This window comes from Nipponia nippon, unplaced genomic scaffold (assembly GCF_047370975.1).
Source record: "Nipponia nippon isolate SJK-2023a ecotype South Korea unplaced genomic scaffold, ASM4737097v1 scaffold_6, whole genome shotgun sequence".
Taxonomy (NCBI): Eukaryota; Metazoa; Chordata; class Aves; order Pelecaniformes; family Threskiornithidae; genus Nipponia; species Nipponia nippon.
In genome coordinates, this window is record NW_028262380.1 from 80,645,294 (window position 1) to 80,665,239 (window position 19,946).

At 43.9% G+C, this 19,946-nt stretch overlaps 1 protein-coding gene and 1 long non-coding RNA gene across 11 annotated transcripts in view; both read right to left on the reverse strand.

Moving 5' to 3' along the window:
- Window positions 1-639: 639 nt before the first annotated feature.
- Window positions 640-8,715, reverse strand: LOC148051606 (uncharacterized). 2 transcript variants are annotated; one of them, XR_015699524.1, is made up of 4 exons: window positions 8,550-8,715; window positions 7,985-8,092; window positions 1,438-1,644; window positions 640-833 (listed from the first exon to the last, which is right to left on the reverse strand). It is a non-coding gene; the product is annotated as an uncharacterized LOC148051606 (long non-coding RNA). The 2 variants fall into 2 exon arrangements; XR_015699525.1 differs by lacking the exons at window positions 640-833; window positions 1,438-1,644 and adding an exon at window positions 6,712-7,418.
- Window positions 8,716-9,822: 1,107 nt separating this feature from the next.
- The window catches only part of LARP7 (La ribonucleoprotein 7, transcriptional regulator), a 29,293-nt gene continuing 19,169 nt past the window's right edge, over window positions 9,823-19,946 (reverse strand). For 8 of the 9 annotated variants that reach the window (XM_087735772.1, XM_087735778.1, XM_087735774.1 and 5 more), the window contains 3 exons: window positions 18,134-18,293; window positions 15,665-15,756; window positions 10,307-10,738 (listed from right to left, as the gene is read on the reverse strand). In XM_087735772.1, the coding sequence (XP_087591898.1) occupies window positions 10,658-10,738; window positions 15,665-15,756; window positions 18,134-18,293 (333 nt within the window). In that variant the 3' untranslated portion in view covers window positions 10,307-10,657. Of the gene's footprint in view, window positions 10,051-10,306; window positions 10,739-15,664; window positions 15,757-18,133; window positions 18,294-19,946 lie in introns of those variants that run through there. The other variant, XR_015699523.1, reaches the window with a different exon arrangement.

Here is a 19,946-nt window from a genome sequence, read left to right on the forward strand (position 1 = left end):
TACATTTTGATGGCTGTGATAGAAGTACCAGGAAACAACCCCTAGCAATTCCCACACTGCTTGTTTTGATGTCAAAAAGCCACTGCGTGACATCGCCACTTCTTTTTCCTCTCCGGTGGCTCTAAGTCTCGGTGACAGATGAATACAAACCAGATGGGATGGTGGCAGAACCTCATCAGCTGGACGTGATGGGCCTCGAGCTGCCCATGGTATCGCATAGATTAGTGTCACGTAATGCTGGGCTTTGTACTTTGGTATTGAAGGACACGCAGCTTCAGTCTTTCGTCTTGTCCTGTCCTAACGTCAGGATCCTTGTTTTGATTTTGATATTATGCGGAAGATATATTTAAGAAGCTGCACTTTCTGCGTCTCTATGGGGTTTCTGTGGTAAGCTTCAAAAGAGCAAGAGAGACCTCTCTGCTGCATGAAAAGGCTTTTTGAATCTCTGCATTTAAAATCAGAGCAAAACACTCAAATTTTGACTGAAACGAGTATTTGGTCTCGCTAGATTTTTGTCACTTGTGCTTCTTAGATTGCTGTTATCTCACATATCGTTATTTAACAGCCATATTACTTTGGAAAGATCTGTTTGTATTTGGCCATAGCAACACATTTGACAATTCACTGCTAATTCCCGTCATGGCTAAAACCAGACAGTGCTGAGACACAAGGGAACAAAAAAAAAAAAGTTTTTAAAATTAACCCTTCGAACCTGGGTTGGGACCTCCTGGTGGTGTCCCCGGACCCGCTTCCAGCCTTCCGTCCGCAGCCAGCTCCGATCCCCTCGTCCTGCTCCTGCCACTGCCAGCTTCAACCCGCATGTGCTACTCCACCTGCACGCAAGAGAAGCACCAGCGTTTGCTTTCCTACCTCTTGCACTGAGGCAGCAAAAGCCGCTACATTTAGAAAATGTTTCGAGCCAGGTACTCAGACTTTTCACTGTAAACTCTGCTCCTCAGTTGAATTTTTGACACGGCTTGTTTGACTCCAACTCCGTTCGGCCACAGGCAGCGTGACAGCAGCGTGCCTCTTTCCAAGCCCGTTTCATGCCTTTCTCCAAAGAAGCAAAGCAGCGGATGAGACAGCCATCGCGATTTGGAAAGGAGGTGACAGCAGATAGCAGAACAACCGGCACGAGACGGTTTGGTTAACGTCTGCCCACACAGCAGGACGCATCGCCTGCCATCCAGCAGCCTTCACATCGGGCTAGTCGAGAGAAATAACATTTTCCCGGGTGGGTAAGCTGTCTTTTTCCAGCGTGGGATGCCAGTCTAACGTTGTAGAAAACACTACCCTTCTCTCAGCCTCGCCTACCACCAGTCTGCAAGCAGGAATACCTCCCTTTCCCCACAAAAACTGCCCCCTCACACCCAAAAGCCAAGTCATCGTCTCCCCACAGGGGGTGACCGCACTCAGCGTTAGCCCACGCTGCCATACCTCCCTGTTGGGAAAGCTCCAGCCGTTCCTTCCCGATACGAACTCCTCAGGAAGCTCCCTAAGGAAGGACTCGCTCTTCTGCACGCACCGCTCAATGCCTGCCAGCTACCAGTTGCTTTAGCGTATTTGAACGTTCCTTAAAATGGTTGCTTTCGGACATCGAAGAGGCGAGTATACGCAATTTAGGACAATATAAACGTGGAGTACCTGACCAAGAAAGGAAAAAAGTACGACTTAAAAAGAGCGGGCCACGCTGTCAGGTTTCCCTAAAGGAAAGAGTCCAACCCAGCCGCAAGCGACGTGTCCCCAGCCGTGGTAAAATGCTTTGACAACAAACGGGATATAAAATACAGCACGGGAGTCGTAATCGGGGCATCTGAAACAGGGGATGGTGCCAAACTCAGACTTAAAAGCTGCAAAACGACTCTGTGTTCCTCTCCCTGCTGGAAGCCGCGCGTGACCCATTCTGCTGCTGCAGCTGTATCTATATATAGCTGCCCAGAGAGAGAGATATATATGGCTATAAATTTATATATAGAGATCTAGTCTAAACCCAATTAGACTGCACAGCTGCATGTTTCGACACCCAAATAACTTTAAATATTTTGCCCCCGATTCAAATTGTATTATTCTGGTTTTTTTCCATCAGCGTAAGAGCGTGGCAACGGACCTGGCAGAGAGCAGTAGGGTTTCAGACACGCTTGTGGTAAGGAGGCGCTGAGGGCGTTAGAGGGAAAGGGGTTCGCCTTTAGTCCTGGCATCCACGAAACCAGTGACAAAGAGAAGGAACAGGCATAAAAAGTACAGGAAAAAAAAAAAAAAGATTATGTGAACCCATAGGAAAAGGGAAATTATTTCCCTCCTGCTTAAAGTTTTCAAGAGAGTCTCAATCACCTGGCTCTTCTAGGAGCAAAATAAACTGCCGTCAAGTGGAAAATCCAGGAGATGCGGTGCTTTGATACTCTCTCCGTCGCTCTAGGCTCAGAGTTTAATCTACCTTTTCACATCTGACACGAGAGGTGAATCCAACACAGACCAGAAAACACCTCAGAGGAAAATTATTTGAGGATGAATTGTGGTGGCATAAATAATCAGCTTTACAGTGGATGTTTCAGTGCAAGTCAAGCAATTTCAGTGGTTTCAAAATTCAGCTTTCAGTTGTGAGAGTGTGAAATGTCACAGTAAAAAGAGAAAAAGTGACTTATGGTATCAAAGCAGCATTGTATGAAAGAGATTAATCATGCCTGAAACTTCAGCCAAATTAATGGATGGATGTTTCTGTGTCTGCCATAGTGTAAGACACTAGAAGCAAGAAAGTCTACAGCTACAACCTGGGGACTAACAAAGAAAAACGTAACACGGAAGAAGGCAGACGGAACCGGCTCCTGCCTTTTCATTAACAGGGACCTAACTTGGCTTTCGGGGCTGTACTCCAACACGGGCTCCCGCTAACACTCCGCACCGACAGGGAGAAGAGGCGAAAGGATGGGCCCGCAGGTCGTGCTGATGGAATCACGTCGGTTTGCAGCGCAGAACTTGTCTGCGCTGAAAAAAATGCCACATTTTCTTGAGGCTACGCCAGGTAAAACCCACTGTGAAGACAGACTTGAGCTTATAATCGGTGAGAGAATTCCCACCTTGTAAGTTACCTTGCAATAAAATTGAATTTATTTTTATACAAGAACAACTGATATATATTGCTTGCCATAAAGGAGGAAATTCAGGGCTTTTGGTTTTAGAATAAGGCTCTTTTTGGCAAGTGTGACGTTCAGACTAGACAGCACAGGCTGTTTCTGAACCGAGGTTTTATTAGTCTGACTACACTTTGCATTTGTGCACGCGGAAGAGGTCTTCTTGGCTAAACCTTGCCAGAAATTCCCTACGGAGGCACCAGATACGATGGGCAAGATCGGAGGGAGGGACCGTATTCCCAAAATACTCACCAAACGAATGCTACACAAAACAAAACGCTAGGTAACCAAAACCCGCTTTTCATAACAAAACCGCATTTCAGCCTGTAGCAGGTAAGGGAAAGGAAAGCAAACAGAAACACCAGCCACGGTGGGGGGAAAAAACAACCAAACCAAAGGAGAAAATTGCATAAAGCACAAAGGCAAAAAGGTATTCAACCACGTCCGCTCCATACAATACCCAGAGAGTGGGAGAACCGGCACACGCTCCCTCCACAGAGACGAGGAGTCGGGGAGCTTCCTACTTTTATATTAATTATGCTCTTTCGCTTTTGGCAACAAGGACGAACGCCTGTAACCTGCATCCCACATAGCACGATGCATGCTCCCCCCACCAGCTAGCCGAGATGTCTGTGCTGATGAAACTTCTGCATTTATCTGCTCTGTTATTGACTGTGAAGAGTAATTCAGTGCCAAACTACCCAAATTTCTCCGTGGATAGCTCTGCTATCTGAGGCAGGGTGGGTATTCAGCCCAGATGCAAGTAGTTTTAGCTACCCTCAGAGAAGTATTTTGATGAAAAACTCTCCTGAATGTAGTAGAAAAGCATCCGCCTGGTCCATCAGAGGCAGCAGGTGAGAGCCAGGGTTCGCGGCTGGTGCCTGGGCACCCTGTGCCCCAGCACCTGGCCACCTCGCAGGGTACCTCCGTACATAGAGGACTTTTTTCCCCCAAAAAAATCACGTATACGGCTTAATCTATGTGATCAGCCATTGTGTAAATAGCAAAACACAGGGGATGCAAAGCTGCCCTAAGCCTTGCGTGGTGCCCGCAGCGCAGGACAGCGTGCGGCGGCTTTGCCCTCTGCTGGCCAGAGCCTCCGTGGGGTCCCCGGGCGGGCAGGAGCCCCCCAGCCCCACGGCCACCCCCCGGGGCTGCCACCCCTGCCCACGGCCTGGGAAGGCCGGCGAACAGCAAGAGGCTCGGCGAGACATCAGCTAGTGGGTAGCGGCCCCTCACTGGGAATCGCCGTACCTAAAAGTCTAGGAAAAGAGTAGAATAAAAACCGCTACATTTGATGGAGCTGCAACCCCTGCCTCAGCCCTGGAAAAGGTGAGAGAGAAATGGGGTAGGTGAAATGACCTTAAGTAAAACCACACCACACTGGAAGGCTTTTCCCCTCAGACTCATCACGCTCCTCGCTTTATTCCAGGTCCTTTCTTTTGCACAAATCGTTAGGATTGAACGCTGTAATTAGAGATTTGGAGACGGCGTTACCGCCGAGGGCTGCGCACAGGTTGGGAACAGAAACCCCGCTGCCGAAACGCAGGCAGCCCTCTTGCCCACACGGCCGCTGTTTGCTTTCAAGTGCCAGGGCTGGTTTGTCCCTTCCCTTTTACCTTTCTCCCACTTCTTTTCACCCTCAGCTGTTTGTTTGGTTCCACTCAAAATGCCGTCAGGCAATAAAACCTCAGCGGTGATGAGCGAGGGTTTATCTAGCCTGAAACGAGTCACCTTGGCAACGGCAAGCAAAGCTCTCCCATATTCTCCTGCCTTCGTTTTCTCCTGGTTGTGCAGCGATTGGCGCGACTCGGGTAACAGCTACGCATGCTAAGCATGCCGTCAGCACCGGTGCCAGCAAACGGAGGCGTGAATAGGAGAGCTGGCCCGGCTCTGCTTGTAAACTCACAAAAAGCTGTGGGTTGCCAAGCTCCCCGGAGAATCGCCTGGCCTCCCGGCACTGGCAGGCTTAAAGGGTTCGCCTACCACTCCAACAGCGACCGCTCGCTTTGATGGCAAGTCCAAGAGCCCCCAGCTTTGCAGTTCTCCGTCACCTATGGCTCCATGACCCTTTGAGGATGAAGACGCAATTAGAAGATCTGGATGCTTGGTTTAATTATGTGTTCAATCAGGATCTGACCATCAATTTCAGACACGGTGACTTTTGCAAAGCCCAAGTCCTGCGCTACGCAGCAAGTGCTCGTTTGCGGCACTTCTGGTTAATGCCTGACAACGTACGCTCAGCGTGGGTGCTTCAGCCGGGCGCTTTGGGTGGTCTTACACATCACCTCTTCCTCAGCAATGAAGTCAGCTTAAAATTTCCCACCAGATTTGTCCAGATCCTTGGAATCGTGGACTTTACAGCAGGCTCGCAGGGACTGCGGGACAGCAGGGGCAGGCACGAGCGGCCCCCGTGAGAGACGGGACAAACCCTCGGCCAGCGTTGCCGCAAGAGACAGGCTGATAATCCCATCTTCACAACACGACGAGAAGCAGCCAGAATTGTTTTTTTTTTTCCTTTGTAAAATTAATCAAGTATGTTCTCCCAGCCATTTCTCTAACACACTGACAAAACACCTACTGGCCTATTTAAAAAGTAAAGGTAAAAAACCAAAACATGACAGCTGTGCGCTTGCATTTAAAATAAATGCTCTTCAATACTTGCAGGACCAAACTTCTAACCTGCTGCCAGAGAAGGAAACGCATTTGGAATATAATGCCTTAATACCATGGGTACGAATCTAACTAGCGGACACCCCCACCGTCCCGGGTAAGCAAGCCACGTTCCTCCGTTACAGAGCCACAGCTGACACGAGGAAAGCGCATTTAATGCTAGGAGGAATGTTTTACTTTTGGTCGAGAGCAACTTCCTTAACACCACCCACAGAAACCTAATCACCGGTAGGTAAGATAACCATATTACTTCCCCACTCAGGCACATTTCAAAGTCACCCAAGCATACCTCATCTAATTATTTTTTACAGCATTATGCAGCATTATTCCCATGATTTAATCCCGTCTGAGATCATTAGACACTATGGTACCGTAAGCAAGCAATTACGATGCTGACCTGTGTTCTAGGGGACCAGGCAAGTGCCTTTGTCATCTATCAGAGGGTAATTTTCTAATTTGATTTAGAGCCTCTCTAGAAAAAAAGATAATTTACTTACCTGCTAGCTTTCAAGGACTGCCTTAAAGTCTGATTTAAACTAGGATACACAGTACCTCTTAGGAGAGAAAAAACAAAACCCAAACCAAAGAAACCCATACAGAACACCAGCACCAGCTGTGCAAGATAAACCAGGTAGAACAGGCAATGTTCAATCAGACTGGGTCAGATGGTAAAAAAGCGAAAGAATTAGAGTTCACGACGAGAAGGACGTAGTCTTTGGGAATACGGCATGTCAACAGAGCAGGCAGATGAAGGTTTGGGAAGTTCTTTCGCTGCAGCCACCCACGCCCCAGACGAGCACTTTGGCATCTCACGGTAACTGGAGCCTCCTCTGGGAGCTGTAATTCACTGCCAATTCCCTATAGAATTGTTTGTTTGTTCCCCCCCCCCTCCCCCCCCCCGACTTTTTGCTTGCTCCAGGTGTCGGTGAGATTGAGGACAGTCGAACAAGAGACTTACAAATTAACACAAGGTGCAAAATCAAAGGTAGGGGAGCTTTTCTACGCCGCAGGGGCAGGTAGGAAGGGCAACAGGGTACAAGCATCATGCCGTGAGCAGGGTACCGCATTGACGGCGGCCCGCCGGCTACCGAAAACCCGCAGGCCCAATAATTGCGGAGCATCAGGCTGCGGCTTTTGAGCACGGGTGTTTTATGAAAACCACCTTCTCCCTTCCAGCACTTTTACTGCACAAAGGCGGCTGGTGGGCGGCAGTCACACAACGGGAGGACACCCATCTGAAGATGCGGGTGGTGTGAGTGTCCCTTCAAGATGCGCAGCGGCTCTGCGGCTGAGAGCGAGGAGGCCCTGCTGCTCTCTTTCAGCAGCATTCAGGTCCTCCACTTGCTCATTAAAAACGACTCTTCGTTGCCATCACACCAACCACTGCACACCTCCATTCCCATCCTCCTCCTCCTCGCTCTGGAGCTCTTCGTCTGTATAAAGGCCAATGCAACAGAGCCCGGGTCCCCGGCAGCAAGTCGGCACCACCAACGTAACCGCAACAGCCCTCGCTACAAGGCAACGGTACTCACGAGGCCAATCTCTAAACTTGGAAATGCCGCATCAGAGGAGAAATCGAAGAAGCCTTCGGGAGGACGAGATCACGGATGACAAGATCTACAATCATCAAACGTTACTGTTATTTTTCTAAAAAACACAGAGCTCTCTTTTTAATTGAAGACCCAAATGACAAACGTTCTGCTGGCACCAAGGGCCTCGCGTAGGTTGGAGTTACAGTCCTGCTGCTGCCATGCAGAGCTTGCAACTAGTGGGAGAGAAGTAAAAATAAGAGCGCTAAAAATAATTTCAGATTCGGCCCTCTGCTGGGTGATGAAGAGCAGAATCAATGCTGTTTTTTGCTCCAGGCAGATTTATGTGTAATCATGTTCTTTCAAAACACTCAACAGTCAAGGGCGACAGAAAAATCAGCAAAAACAAATGAGCAGTCCAGGGTTATGAATTCCTATAATTTTACACTACCATCCTGAATTTTTAAATAAAATGCGGAATTTCTTTTGAGGGAAAAAAAAAATTAAAAAAAGGGAAAAAGGTCACTGTTGGAAGATCCTAGGAGTGGATGAACCTAGTGAGAAACCATAGACGAGAACATTTAATTGTAAGCAACAACCCGAACCACTGGAGATAAATGTGCCAAACTCCGCTAAAGGCCAAACATGAAGTACCTTTGGGGATGCGACTCTTGGGATGGTAAAACTCAACAGACGGACTCGTCCTCTTAGCATATGTCAATGGGGAGGGAGAACAGCAGCAGACATTAACTGTCATGTGTGCTTAAAGGCAAAAAAAAAAATATAAATCATTCTGGCATACTTAGAATCCAAACGGCTTTTGTGAAAGCACATAGACCATACTCTCCCTACGTGACTTCTGAAGTAAGTGGCAAAAATTCTATTACCCACTTCTTTAGAAAGAACTGAACAGCACCCTCCCCTGCTGAAGCAGATTTCTGCACTAGTTTGAAAAAGGAGGAAAAGAAAACTGATGTTTAATTGTAAATACCTAACCTACATGAATATGGGAAGGAACAGAAGGGTGACTTCTCTTGCTATGTGTTCAAGTCAGGAGTTATTAATAAAAGAGCAAGACTCCAAAACTTACGCTTTTGCAATTCTGCTGCATCTCCACAAAACATAAAAAGGCTGAACCGTTTACGATCTGAATTATTATTAACGTGGTTTTATTTTTGACTTAAAATGAATCTCGGCAGAAAAATCCAAAACATTTTACCTCGAGTCGGCTGTTGGGTTTTTTCCCTTTCACATCACAGAAATGGGGAAAAAAAAAAAATCCTCTCTGTCAGGCAGGATGCCTCGAAGACATTCATTGATCAGTTCTTTTCATAGCTCGGTATCTCCGTCCTCTCTACTGCATCATCAAAAATCTTACCCACCTAGTGTAACAGAGGAGTGGAACATTAAATAACAATTAAAAAAAAATCCTGCAATTGGACTAAACATCTGAATACTGCTGAAGTCCACACACAGCGCCTGGCGTACAGGTTAGTTCCTAGCCTCCCCCCCGCCCCAGTCCCCTGGGAGGAATTGCCCTTACGCAATTTCCAAGAAGCATTAGCAAGCTCTTCCCCTCCACCCCCAAAAGTTTGTCTCTTATCTTGCGCTTTTCCCCCCTCTGTACTTCTGCTATCTTTAGTTTGATCGCTGCTGTACCCTCTCCACTGAGGCTGGGGCAATCCTCTCCCATCACCGGCTCCCCGCCCGAGGAGCGGGATGCCGTCTGCTGATGCCATCTGATTGATGAGCATCAATCCCCCCCTTGGGGGAGCGAAGGACGGACACTCGTGGTACCTGAGCCTGGGGACCGTACAAATAAATAGTTCCCACTGCTGCGGCGTTAGGCTGCATCACAAGTAGCAGCACATAAACGGTGCTCCGTAAACATTCCTCTGCTCTTACTGCGCTGCTTCTCTACACTACTCGTATCTCGGATAGTTTGACTACAGTTAGTACGCTTTGGTATAATCTCTTGAAAAGCATTTTTTCCTTTTTTTTTTTTTTTTTCTCCTCCTTTGCCTCCTGTTCTCCCTGGCTCCAAAGCCACCGTGGGTATTACATCCACACCGCTTCAGAGGTTTCAGTGGAAATAAGGCAGATTCTTTTCTCAGATAGCAAAAATACACCAGTGTCACCAAGCTTGATTATAATACGTATCATTAAAATACCTAGACTGCTCCAGTAATTTGATAACATAGAATTTAAAACCGTTAACCTATCTTACCAGCAAAATCTATAGCTGCAAAACCACCTAGAGTGTCATTGACACAGTTTCCTTCCAGAGGCTCTGATGGTATTTTAGGTATGTACTTCTAGCTTCAAAATAACTTGCTCATCCTTCTATTTATAAGGAGGTTTCACACTTTTATAAACCAACGTGTTAGCGTCTTATTTGCCCTGCAATAAAATTCACTAAAACAACCTCGCAAACAAACCTGTGAATTTATCTTCACATTAACGGGGAGAGCCTTAAAAGTAGACTTAGTCATACAGAAGTTCAACCTTTTATATCATTCCAATTTTATGTGTAGGTTTTTGGGGTTTTTTTGCAACATTGCCAGCCTACAATGAAATACTTTAAAGCGCATTAAGATCACCATCTTAACTTGTCAACTACACAACTTTAACACTTATCTGTAAGTGAGAATTAATTCTGCAGCTAGAGTTATCAGATGTAACAAACAAAGGTTTTCTTATTTCTTCCCCCGAAGATTCTTCTAAAAAAAAAAAAAGTCTGAATTCAGTTTAGTGTGCACTTCATGCGAGCAAATTTTCTTCCAGAGTTCTCAACGACAGCTTTTCTAACAGTCCTAGCCGCTTTAGAACACACGGAAGATGACACAGTCATTCCACTGTATTTTTGAACAGTCTGATGGACTGAACACAGGCCTAGAGGGGTTTATTTAGCATGAACCAGTTTTATTTTTTATAGTGTCATAACGCAGACTGAAGAATTAGAGATGCACAACTGAAAATTTCTCAAGCATTTTATTTCAGAACCTAGTGTATAAAACTTCAACATACAAAAAAAAAAAAAAAAACAAACAAAACCCGAAGTGAACTAAAGCAAGATCTCTTAATACATTTTTTTCCAGAAAGCTTTACCTAAAGGCTCAGAAGCAGTAAACATTCAGCCTATTTAAAAATGGGATTCAGAACAATCTTCACACGTGCAGTCTGCAGAATTATGACTCAAACGGACCAGGTTTTGATGCCTTCTTAAAAACGGTTTAGTTGCCGTAAGCAGTGGTGGTTGTGGGGTTTGTTTTCGATGGTTGTTTTTTTAAATACCTAGTTCACTTTCAAGATCACCGTCAGTCTTGGTTAGTTATCTTCAGTGAAGCGAATATGTTTACTTGTTTGTTGAGTCTTTTCAAGTCTCATTCTTTCAGCTTTAGCAATCAACTGCAAACAGGAAAAATATTGTAGAAAAGATTAGAGGAAAATGATAGCGTTATGATTTTATCTCAGTCGTGAATGTACTGTTCACTGATTTTCCAAACTTTGTAAGAAAAAGCTAAAGTTGGAGCAGCTGAGCTAACCTGTACATCTGACCAAAACATTAAAGCAGCCCTGATATAATTTATTTCAGTATTGCCTCAGAACCATCAAAACTAGTAAGGCATCTTTTCAACCTCTGGACAGTGCAGCATCTTTCATTCCATCCCTTCTTCCTCCTAACATGGTTGAAGAGAACAAAATTACAATTTCAAAACTCCCAAAACACAGTCTCATACAGTAAGTTAAAAAAACTCTACCCTTTTATTGGATTCATGCTGTTAACTGATGTAAGAAAAACAAGGTCAGACCACAAAAAAAAGCCTTAGGAACACTGCGTCATTTTGTACACTCAATAGCAGAGAAACCAAGCCGCTGAAATCCAGATTGGGGACCATCCTTCAGGCTGGGAAAACAGCACAATACATGTCACAACCCTGCTGAGAATTAATCTCAAGAAATAACGGTGCGGTCTGGAGGAACACCGATGCTAGGAATCCCGAACTCAAACCCTGTCTGACCAGGGATTTGTTTGTTTTCAGTTGCATTTTAGGGAGACTGCCTGAATTCCCAGGGTACCTGGCTACCTGCTCCCAGTACGGAGGTATGAGAACTGCTCCCGTGGAACATAACTACCCTGCTAATTTTCAACCTCTGTGTACTGTGTCTTCAGGCAGAAAACAAAACACTGAGAACAACGCTAAAAGCACACTTGTTTTTAAAGAATCCATTCTAGAACATTTGCAGAGATTTAGCCACAGTTCCACAACAAGGTCATCCCGATACCCAACAGCGAAGGTACGCGCTTTGTTACTGTGATGCCCCATCAAGATTCTTCAACCGTAAGCAAGAGCTCAGGAGATAACTGTTACATGAATAAGATAAAATAAAAAAGCATAACCAAAATGCAAGGCACATGACAGGCTGCCTAAGCTGAATAAAAAGCGAGAGAGCAGGAAACTCCTGTGAATCTAGGCACCTCTGTAATGCACCAGCATAAATCCACATTAACTTATCTGATGGAGACTCCTAAAACACATTAGCTGGTGCTGAGGTAAAGGGGCACTTGCTCACCAGGCAGTCCAGTAAAGAGCCCGCTAGATTAGAAAAGCTTCACACCGAAATCTAATTATTTACTATTTATCCACATGACTCTGGTCGCAGCTATGTCCTGCAGGCATTGCGTCTTGCGGACAGCATGTAAGTGCAAGGTACGCTGCCGCACTGATTACGGCAGCCAGGAATTACACTCTGCACTGATGCTGCACGGATGGATTGTTCGCTGTGCTGCAGTACAATGACACTACCACAATTTTACTGGTCCTCCCAGTATTTAACTTGCTTGCAATCCTTAACATGTTCTCAACAGCATCAGACCGTAAAGTTCTGGCAGACGACTTTCTCAACCGTTCCCCAGAGATAAAACTGGTCTAAAGTTGTAAGGAAGAGTTACTTTTCCTCTCTGGTATCTGAAAAATGGATTAAAAGAGTTAAGCTCTAAAAAGAGCTGAGGAGTACAGTGGCTCATTCATGCAACATGTGGGATGGAGAATCACAAACACTGGAAGGGAAGCTTTAAGATGTGAACTGCCCAGTTCGTATCGGTGAGTGCTTCTATACCAGCACCTCAGAGCTGGAGAATTTGCAAGAGGCCTCAAGGATTCCCACTTTCAGCTAATCAATCCAGCATCAGCACCACTATTCATGTCTCCAAAGAGGCACCCAGCCCTTCCACAGTTACCAGCTTCAGAGAACCAGGGAAAGGGGCTTATTTGTGCTCTGGAGTGGGACCCGCACAGACAGGGAACTGGTCAGTCTGGCAAGGACACAGCCCCCGAGCCCCAGGCACCATCAGAAGAGAAAAGGGTGGGCTGTGCCCAGGCATTCCCACTATCCTCCTTTCCCATACATTCTGCAAATTATTCCGCCCTTCGCAAATACCCCATTCTCACTTCCTCCCCGAAGGCCTTTCACTTCTACCACCACTCCCACCCTCTTGAACTCCCCCCTTTCCTTCTATGCGAGCGGGTGTAGAAGGTGTAAGCAAGGTTCAGCAGCACCTCCTCCCAGAAGGCAAGCACCCAAGGGGAAAGCTTGCAGGCACTCACGCCTTTGCTCTGTGACCAGAAGACTTCCATCAGTCGAGTTTAAGGCCACAGACTGATCAATTGCTTTAGGTCTGCATAAGCTGGCACGGCCCTAAAGAAACAGTTCTGGCAAGGAGGTTTTTCATCTATATCGCTAAATCACTAAGGTTCTTTTAGCATGCAGTTGAACAACAGGCTAAAAAGAGCATGGATTTGGAAGGGGCAGCGGAGGGAAGCACAGAGGTGACAATGACCGACCAGCCCTGGGGGAAAAGCCTGACACCGCACACCTTTTGAACTCCCAAGGATGGCTGGGCATCAGTCACAAGCTCTGGCGAACCTTGGCATACCCAGCCTTTTTTGGACAGTTTATTATAAGAACTATGCCAGAGAAAGTAAACTCTCTACCGCTTTTTATTCTGGGGGGGAGGCATTACCCCAAAAAGCCTCTGCTGAAGGGGTCATTAACCCTTACCCTGGCGTGCCACAGGACCCACTGCAGGAACGCCAAGGGAGCCTATACTTTTTAAAACACATGGAAAAGGGGAATCTCAACCTGCCTAAAGTTAGGCTCAAAAGCATCTCTGTGCTCTGTTCTGTGCGCTGCTGTAATGGGATGCAGTCCATGCAACAATACGGATGTTCATTATTAGTATAAATACTCACATGGACATCACTGCAGCTAGGTAGCTTATATGAATTTAACTTTTAAGCCTACATTTAAACACTAATTGAAAGAAAGTATAAGATGCTGTCTTTCTTGTAAGTATAAAACAGCTAATAGGCAAATGCTCATCTTCAAAGGGAGATCTTGTAAGGGATTTTAAAACCTTGAGCAGAATAGATGTTCACAAGAAAGATACGCCAATGGCATATCCAGCTGTACGTGTTTAATCATGAATCATTCTACTACTTTTTTCCTTCCTTTTATTGTGACCTTCAAAAGGAGTCAACTTGTGAGCAGTTTGGTAGAATTTTCAAATAAAAGCTTGACATTAATATCGATGACCAGAGAAAGAAACACTGTTTTTCTTATTATCGGTCTGTATTTCTGGAATTCAGACTGTCAAAAACTAAGGAAAGGGTTAAGAGTTATTGACTACAGCCAGGCATTCTTTTCTTGATGTTTTGCTTCACAGTGTTAGCATTTAAATAGCATTCACTAAGCTTTGAAGTTAACACCTCCCAGTGTTGCAAGGTGATGGGTAAGGGGGAAGAGCAGGAGTTTGCACCCTTGCTGCTGCTATTGTTAGGCAGAACCGAGACAGTTTATATTTGCAAGCCTGGATGAGGTACATTACTGGCCAATTTACACCAGTTTGGTCAACAAATACCAATCTTCAAAAGACGAAGGACAGAAGCTTGAGAGCAGGGCACCTACAGTCCAAATTAAAGCCAAAGGTGGCACTTTTTGTTTAAAAAAAGTAAAAGTACATTTAAAAATATTAGAAAAAACTGGCAGCGCTCACTTATAACTCAGGCTCTAAAGCTGTACAACTTTCACATTCCATTACTGCTTATATTAAAGAATGGCTAGAGCCAATGCCATTTTTATGCTTTTAAGAAAATTAACGCAGTCATTTTGGGAAATCCTTTACGCACGCCTTTGTTTAGAAAAACTAGATTCATTTGTCTACGGGATCTCTGAAAGAACATTTAGACAAACAAGATAATACATGCAAAATACGCTTTGTACAAGACACTCTCTTGACCTGTACCACTGCTGTTCCTTTAGGTCAATGTAATATTTCTTTTCAGTTACATACGGAACGACGGGGAAATTTTTGATATTGTGTGCATCACTGGAGCGTCTAGGAAACAAAAAGTCTCCGAAGTCACCAGAAAATAATTAAGGTCAGATGATTTTGAAGTTTTGCAAGCGACAGCGTAAAGATTCAGGTTAACGCCAACTCAGAAGCCTTATCTGCAATGTGTGTGAAGTAAACCTAGCAATAAAATGTCTGTGAAATACTCTTCGGCTCCTCTCTTGTCAGGTGAGGGATCTGACTGGCTTAATCAAAAACGCTTCATGCCTGGAAGGATCTTCTGGGGCAGGAGTGGGGACCGCAGCCTGCAAGTTCATTGCACCACTCCCCCGACACCGTGGCCAGCCAGGCACACCAAGGTCAAGGCTGGAAGGGAAGGTGACTAGATGTGGGGCAGTTTTGGTCTGGGAGCTGCTCAGCTATGGATGCTCGCAGCGGTACTTAGATTTGTCTGGATCGGAACGCAGACACGTTGGTACATAGACTCTTGACCACACTAGGAACACACCAGCGCTCAGCATAGCACAGCACTGTACACTAAAAAAATTGCATAAATTGTGAGAAAAAGACATAAATTCTGAAGAAAACCATTTTCTTGACCATACCTGAGAATTAAGACTAAAGCACGAGACTTCATCACACTAGAGCAAATCAAGACGACTTAACTTTTTAATGAGCTCATCCAGACAGGGTTCTAAAGGAAAACCAGCTTAGAAATTGACTTCGTGCCTTTACTCATGGACTTAACTTTCCCCAATTGACTCCATAAAGACAAACCTTGCATTTGGCAACAGGACCGGGACAGCCACACATTGTCTATTTTGTGGCTGTAAAACCCTGCTGCGAAGTCAGCAGAAAGTGATTTAACTGGATTAATTACAGAGCCAAACATTAAAGTATCAAAAAATGTAGACCCACACAGAAACAGAGTCATATCTTCAACTATGGCTGTACAGGAAAAAAATTTACTTGCAAATTACCTTCTCAGTACCCCGCTTCTTTTCTCGAGGCTGGTTAAGTTTAGCTTGTCTGTCCACTAAAATCTTCTGCCAGTAACGTTGTTCATGATCACCTTGAAAAACAAATTAACATGATAGTGCATGAATAAAAGTATTCAATACAAATGGATGCCGTGTTTTCAGCTGTGATGAGAAAATCTATTTTCTAACTAAGGTAAACACATGTAAAAATACCTGTTAGGGAAACCTAACAACTATTTCCCCATCAGTCTTCAAGTCATACAGTATTGCAACACCTGGCCAACACACACCACACACCGAGGTGAACAAAGAAAAGAAAAAACTCTGTCCAAAGCAGCTTAAAGCTGACACCGAGGTCTCTGCTCTGTAGGAGCTGGACAGAACCTGAATCAAGGTCCTATGCGTTTTATTAACTTTAGGACTGGAGTCCCAAGGTATCTCATTAAGTTTTCCTGAGCAAGGAGTTTTACCAACTTAACAAGAAGAACCGAGGAAATATGCAAACACCACTCTCTACATGTACTTAGCAGAAGGAGCTCAGTTTTAGCTCAAGTTCCACCATAGCGCTCGGAGGCCCTTTGATTTACTGACGTACTCAACCTCTGACCGATTCTAAACAACTATCAAACAGGAAAAAAAAAAAAATTACTGTAAGAATGACTGAGATAATTTTGTTTCATCAAAACCACTGTTAGAAGCAAACTCTGGGGACTTCACGGGCAGTTAGGAATATTTGAGCATGGGGGGGCGATATGAGAGGAAATAATTTGCAGCTTTTTTGCAGCTGTTTTGCGGTAAGAAGCAGCCTGCTACTGTTTGCTCTGGTTTGTGCTGTGGCTGTCACGATGGGAATTTTGTGATGTAACGCTGTACCGTCTCATGGGAAATCTTCGGTTACAGGGAAGTTTCCAAGTGATCTTGGGAAAACATTTCCGCAAAAGTTATGGAATTAATAATTCTGAGAACCAATTTTGCATACATTTTAACAGCATTATTTATACATTCAATCACAATAACATCTAAACACTACCATCGACGTTTGCTATTTTGTCAGATGAAAAGCTGAAGACATTTACTCAAAATCAAGTCCTAAGAAGTAAAATATTACTGGGAAAGCTTTAGTCCCTGCAGTAGGGAGCATTAAAGATTCCTTCCTTATTCTTATTCTCTCTCACCTTATGCCACCAAGAAAATCTGATATCCTTACTGTGAGTCACTTGTGCATTCTTCAGAAGCCTTTCCATTCTCATTTCAATGAACCAGTTTAAAAAAAAAAAAAAAAGAAATCTTAAGACTGTGAATGGAACGCTCCTACAATGCAGTACTTGCTCCTAATCTACTGCTACGCTCTTTTATATAAGGATGCAAAACCAGAGGCAAATACGCACAGAGCACACAGCTGTAAAAATCTGCATTTCAAGTTGTTTCTGGATCTCTGGATCATAGAACACTCTGGAGACAAATCTATCTCCAAATGACATTAGCAGCATTCAGAGAGTCTCAAACTTTAATTAACTTTAATATTTATCAGGAAGGTTAATGCTTCCATTATAGCTCTTCCTTCTGCAATCCTTAATTGACATTTATGGGGGTTTACATCCCAGCATGCGTGGAACTGGACCCTACGTGAGGATCTGTGCAGGAGCGTGGTAAAAATATTTAAACGCACAAACGAGAGAATCTCATCTGGATTGTTTTACCTGTTTTTTTTGCGCATTTAGGATTTTTAGTGCATGTCTAGAATTTAAAAGCTTTACGAATACAGTAGCAAAGTTTGACAGACTTCCCCCCTCCCCACTTCTACCCCTCACTTCCATAAAGAGGCTTCTCTACACTTGGAAGACTAGTCCAATCTGATACAAGATACGAATTTAGAACAGCAGAGTATTTTCCGAAAAAAATAACACACGTTAGGATGAAGTCCCAAAGTAAGCCAGTAAAAATTTTAGTGTAAATACAATTAAAAAAAGACATTACTCTGGCGTAAGTTATTCAACTTCCTGAAAAAAGGAAAGATTAATTAGAAGGCAAGTGCTAAAACCACTGGAAGCGTATCCATGCTGTTAGATCCTTGTCCTGTTATTTCACAGATAAGTTCAGTATTTACAAGAAAATCTTCATTTAAAATTCTTTTGCATCATCAGAATGTTATATCCACAAAGCTGAAATGTGAATTAAGTTCTGTAGTCCATTGCCAGTAAAAGTGACGTAAATCAAACTCAAAAGAAGAGAATTAAGTTGATACAGGCAAGCAAAACTGTTATTGTGCTCTGACAGTGGCATAAAAACCCTTACTGTTTTACCAATTTCTCTGTGACAGCAAAATGAGAAGACTCACAGGAAAAAAAAAAATGCAGTCTTTTCTCTGACCAAGATATCTAAAGATATCCATAAAGCTACCTTGCGATTCAATCCTTTTCACAGTACTCAAGTCTTCTCCTGTACTACCATTAAAAAAAGTAGTCTTACCAGTGAGGACTTCGAATTTCCAGTTGTTTTTGATTTGTATCTCTTTGTATGATTTCATGACAATCTGCGCATCCTCAGGAGTTTTAAAACGGACATGACATTCTGTGTCTCCCTCCAGCATGTCAACGTAAGCAACGTCAGCCAGCACTGCCAAGGCATCCTATCAAGGCATGTGAGAGAACACAGACCAGACTTTAAAAGAAAAGAATATAAAGAGTGACTTTTTGACTATTCAATTTGTAGGTCTCTGACATTTTCAAAAAGGTCAGGGAGTAGAAGGCAATAACGGAACTTTTTTATTTGATCAATGAATCTCTTGTCAAATAGTTTTGAATTAATATATTTTCCTAAGAAGGTTATAACTGAATTCTGATTTATGAGCCTACAACATCTATTTATCTCCCATCCCGCCCTCCAAGAACAATTAAAGGAGTAATTCCTGAAGATGCTATTTTTCTGCATAAGTGTAATTTTACTAATGGAGCACCAGTAATTATCCATTCATTTCAATACTGTATCTGCATGGACTTTTTTAAAAAAAGAAAAATTATATATCAATGTTATAGTACACAATGTCAGCCCAACAGAAAAATATCTAACTTCGTTCTATGCATGAAATATATAAAAGCAAGCTCATTCACAGCAGATTATTTGAGAAATGAGTAGTAGCAAACCAACCCTTCCTATCTTTACAAAGTGACCTCTGTCTGAAATTTTCACTAACAGCTGAAGGAAGAAGAGCCACACATGCTCTTTCAGATGAAGTACTTCACTTGTAATACCTGCTGTTAGGGAAATGAACTACCACCACACATTCCTAGTCAATTTTGTTCACAGCAGGCAGCTCCAGTAAGATGCTTCTATTCAAGAATTACACACTGCTTTTAACCCTCCACTACCAAGGACAGCCTGAAACCAAAACTTAAGTGCCAATACTGTTCAGATCGTTTGACAGCCAACCAAAGCTACTTTCCACTCTTAATTCTGGTATCCTCAAGTCATGCTTACATGGAAAAACTACACTGACCCAAGCAGTTTACTGGAGTTGGCGTTTGCCAGCTATGTTATGATCAGTTATGATCTCCGAGAAGCACCTTTATAGAAAAATCTGGAGGTAGCGAGGTAAAAAATTAAAACATCAAAATAATATCAAAACTACTCCGCAAAGACCTTTCCAGCATGTGGAAGTAGTTAAGCCTGCCACACAACCAGAAATACAGATCGACTCTGGAAGCTGAAGAAGGAAAAAGCCCCTAGGTGCGTTGCTTTGTGGCGGTGTCTGCTGTAGCTATGACAGTCCAGGAACGCAGGCAAAGCGAGGTTTTGTCAGAGTTACACCTTCCATAAAAGCAACTAGTAAGGCCAGAAAAATCCAATAAGTGTTGAGTACACTTGGCAGCTTCCACTGCTGACCCGAAAAAGAGCTGGTGCACCCTAAGGATGATTGCTCCTTCCAACTACTGCTATATTCTGTATGTGTCTCCCAAAAAACCTTGCCTTATTTGTCTGCTAACATTTTGTGAAATATTTTCCCTATCTACTTATTATGGGAACCAAAGAGATGCTTGATAATGGCAAAGGCCACCCCAATCTTGTTTTGTCCCCCTTTACTTTCGTAAAGCATTAGTTTTCCCTGAAACGCTTCCGTAAAAACTACACCAAAAGAATAACTGCAAATACCTGGAAAACCAAGTTTGTTTTCAGCTACAGCAGGAACAGTAAGCTTCCCTCCTGACCACAAGATGTTAAGCTGTGACACACACTTAACACAGTAAGGTGCATGCTGCAGTCAAAGGGGCCCTCAGACCTTACA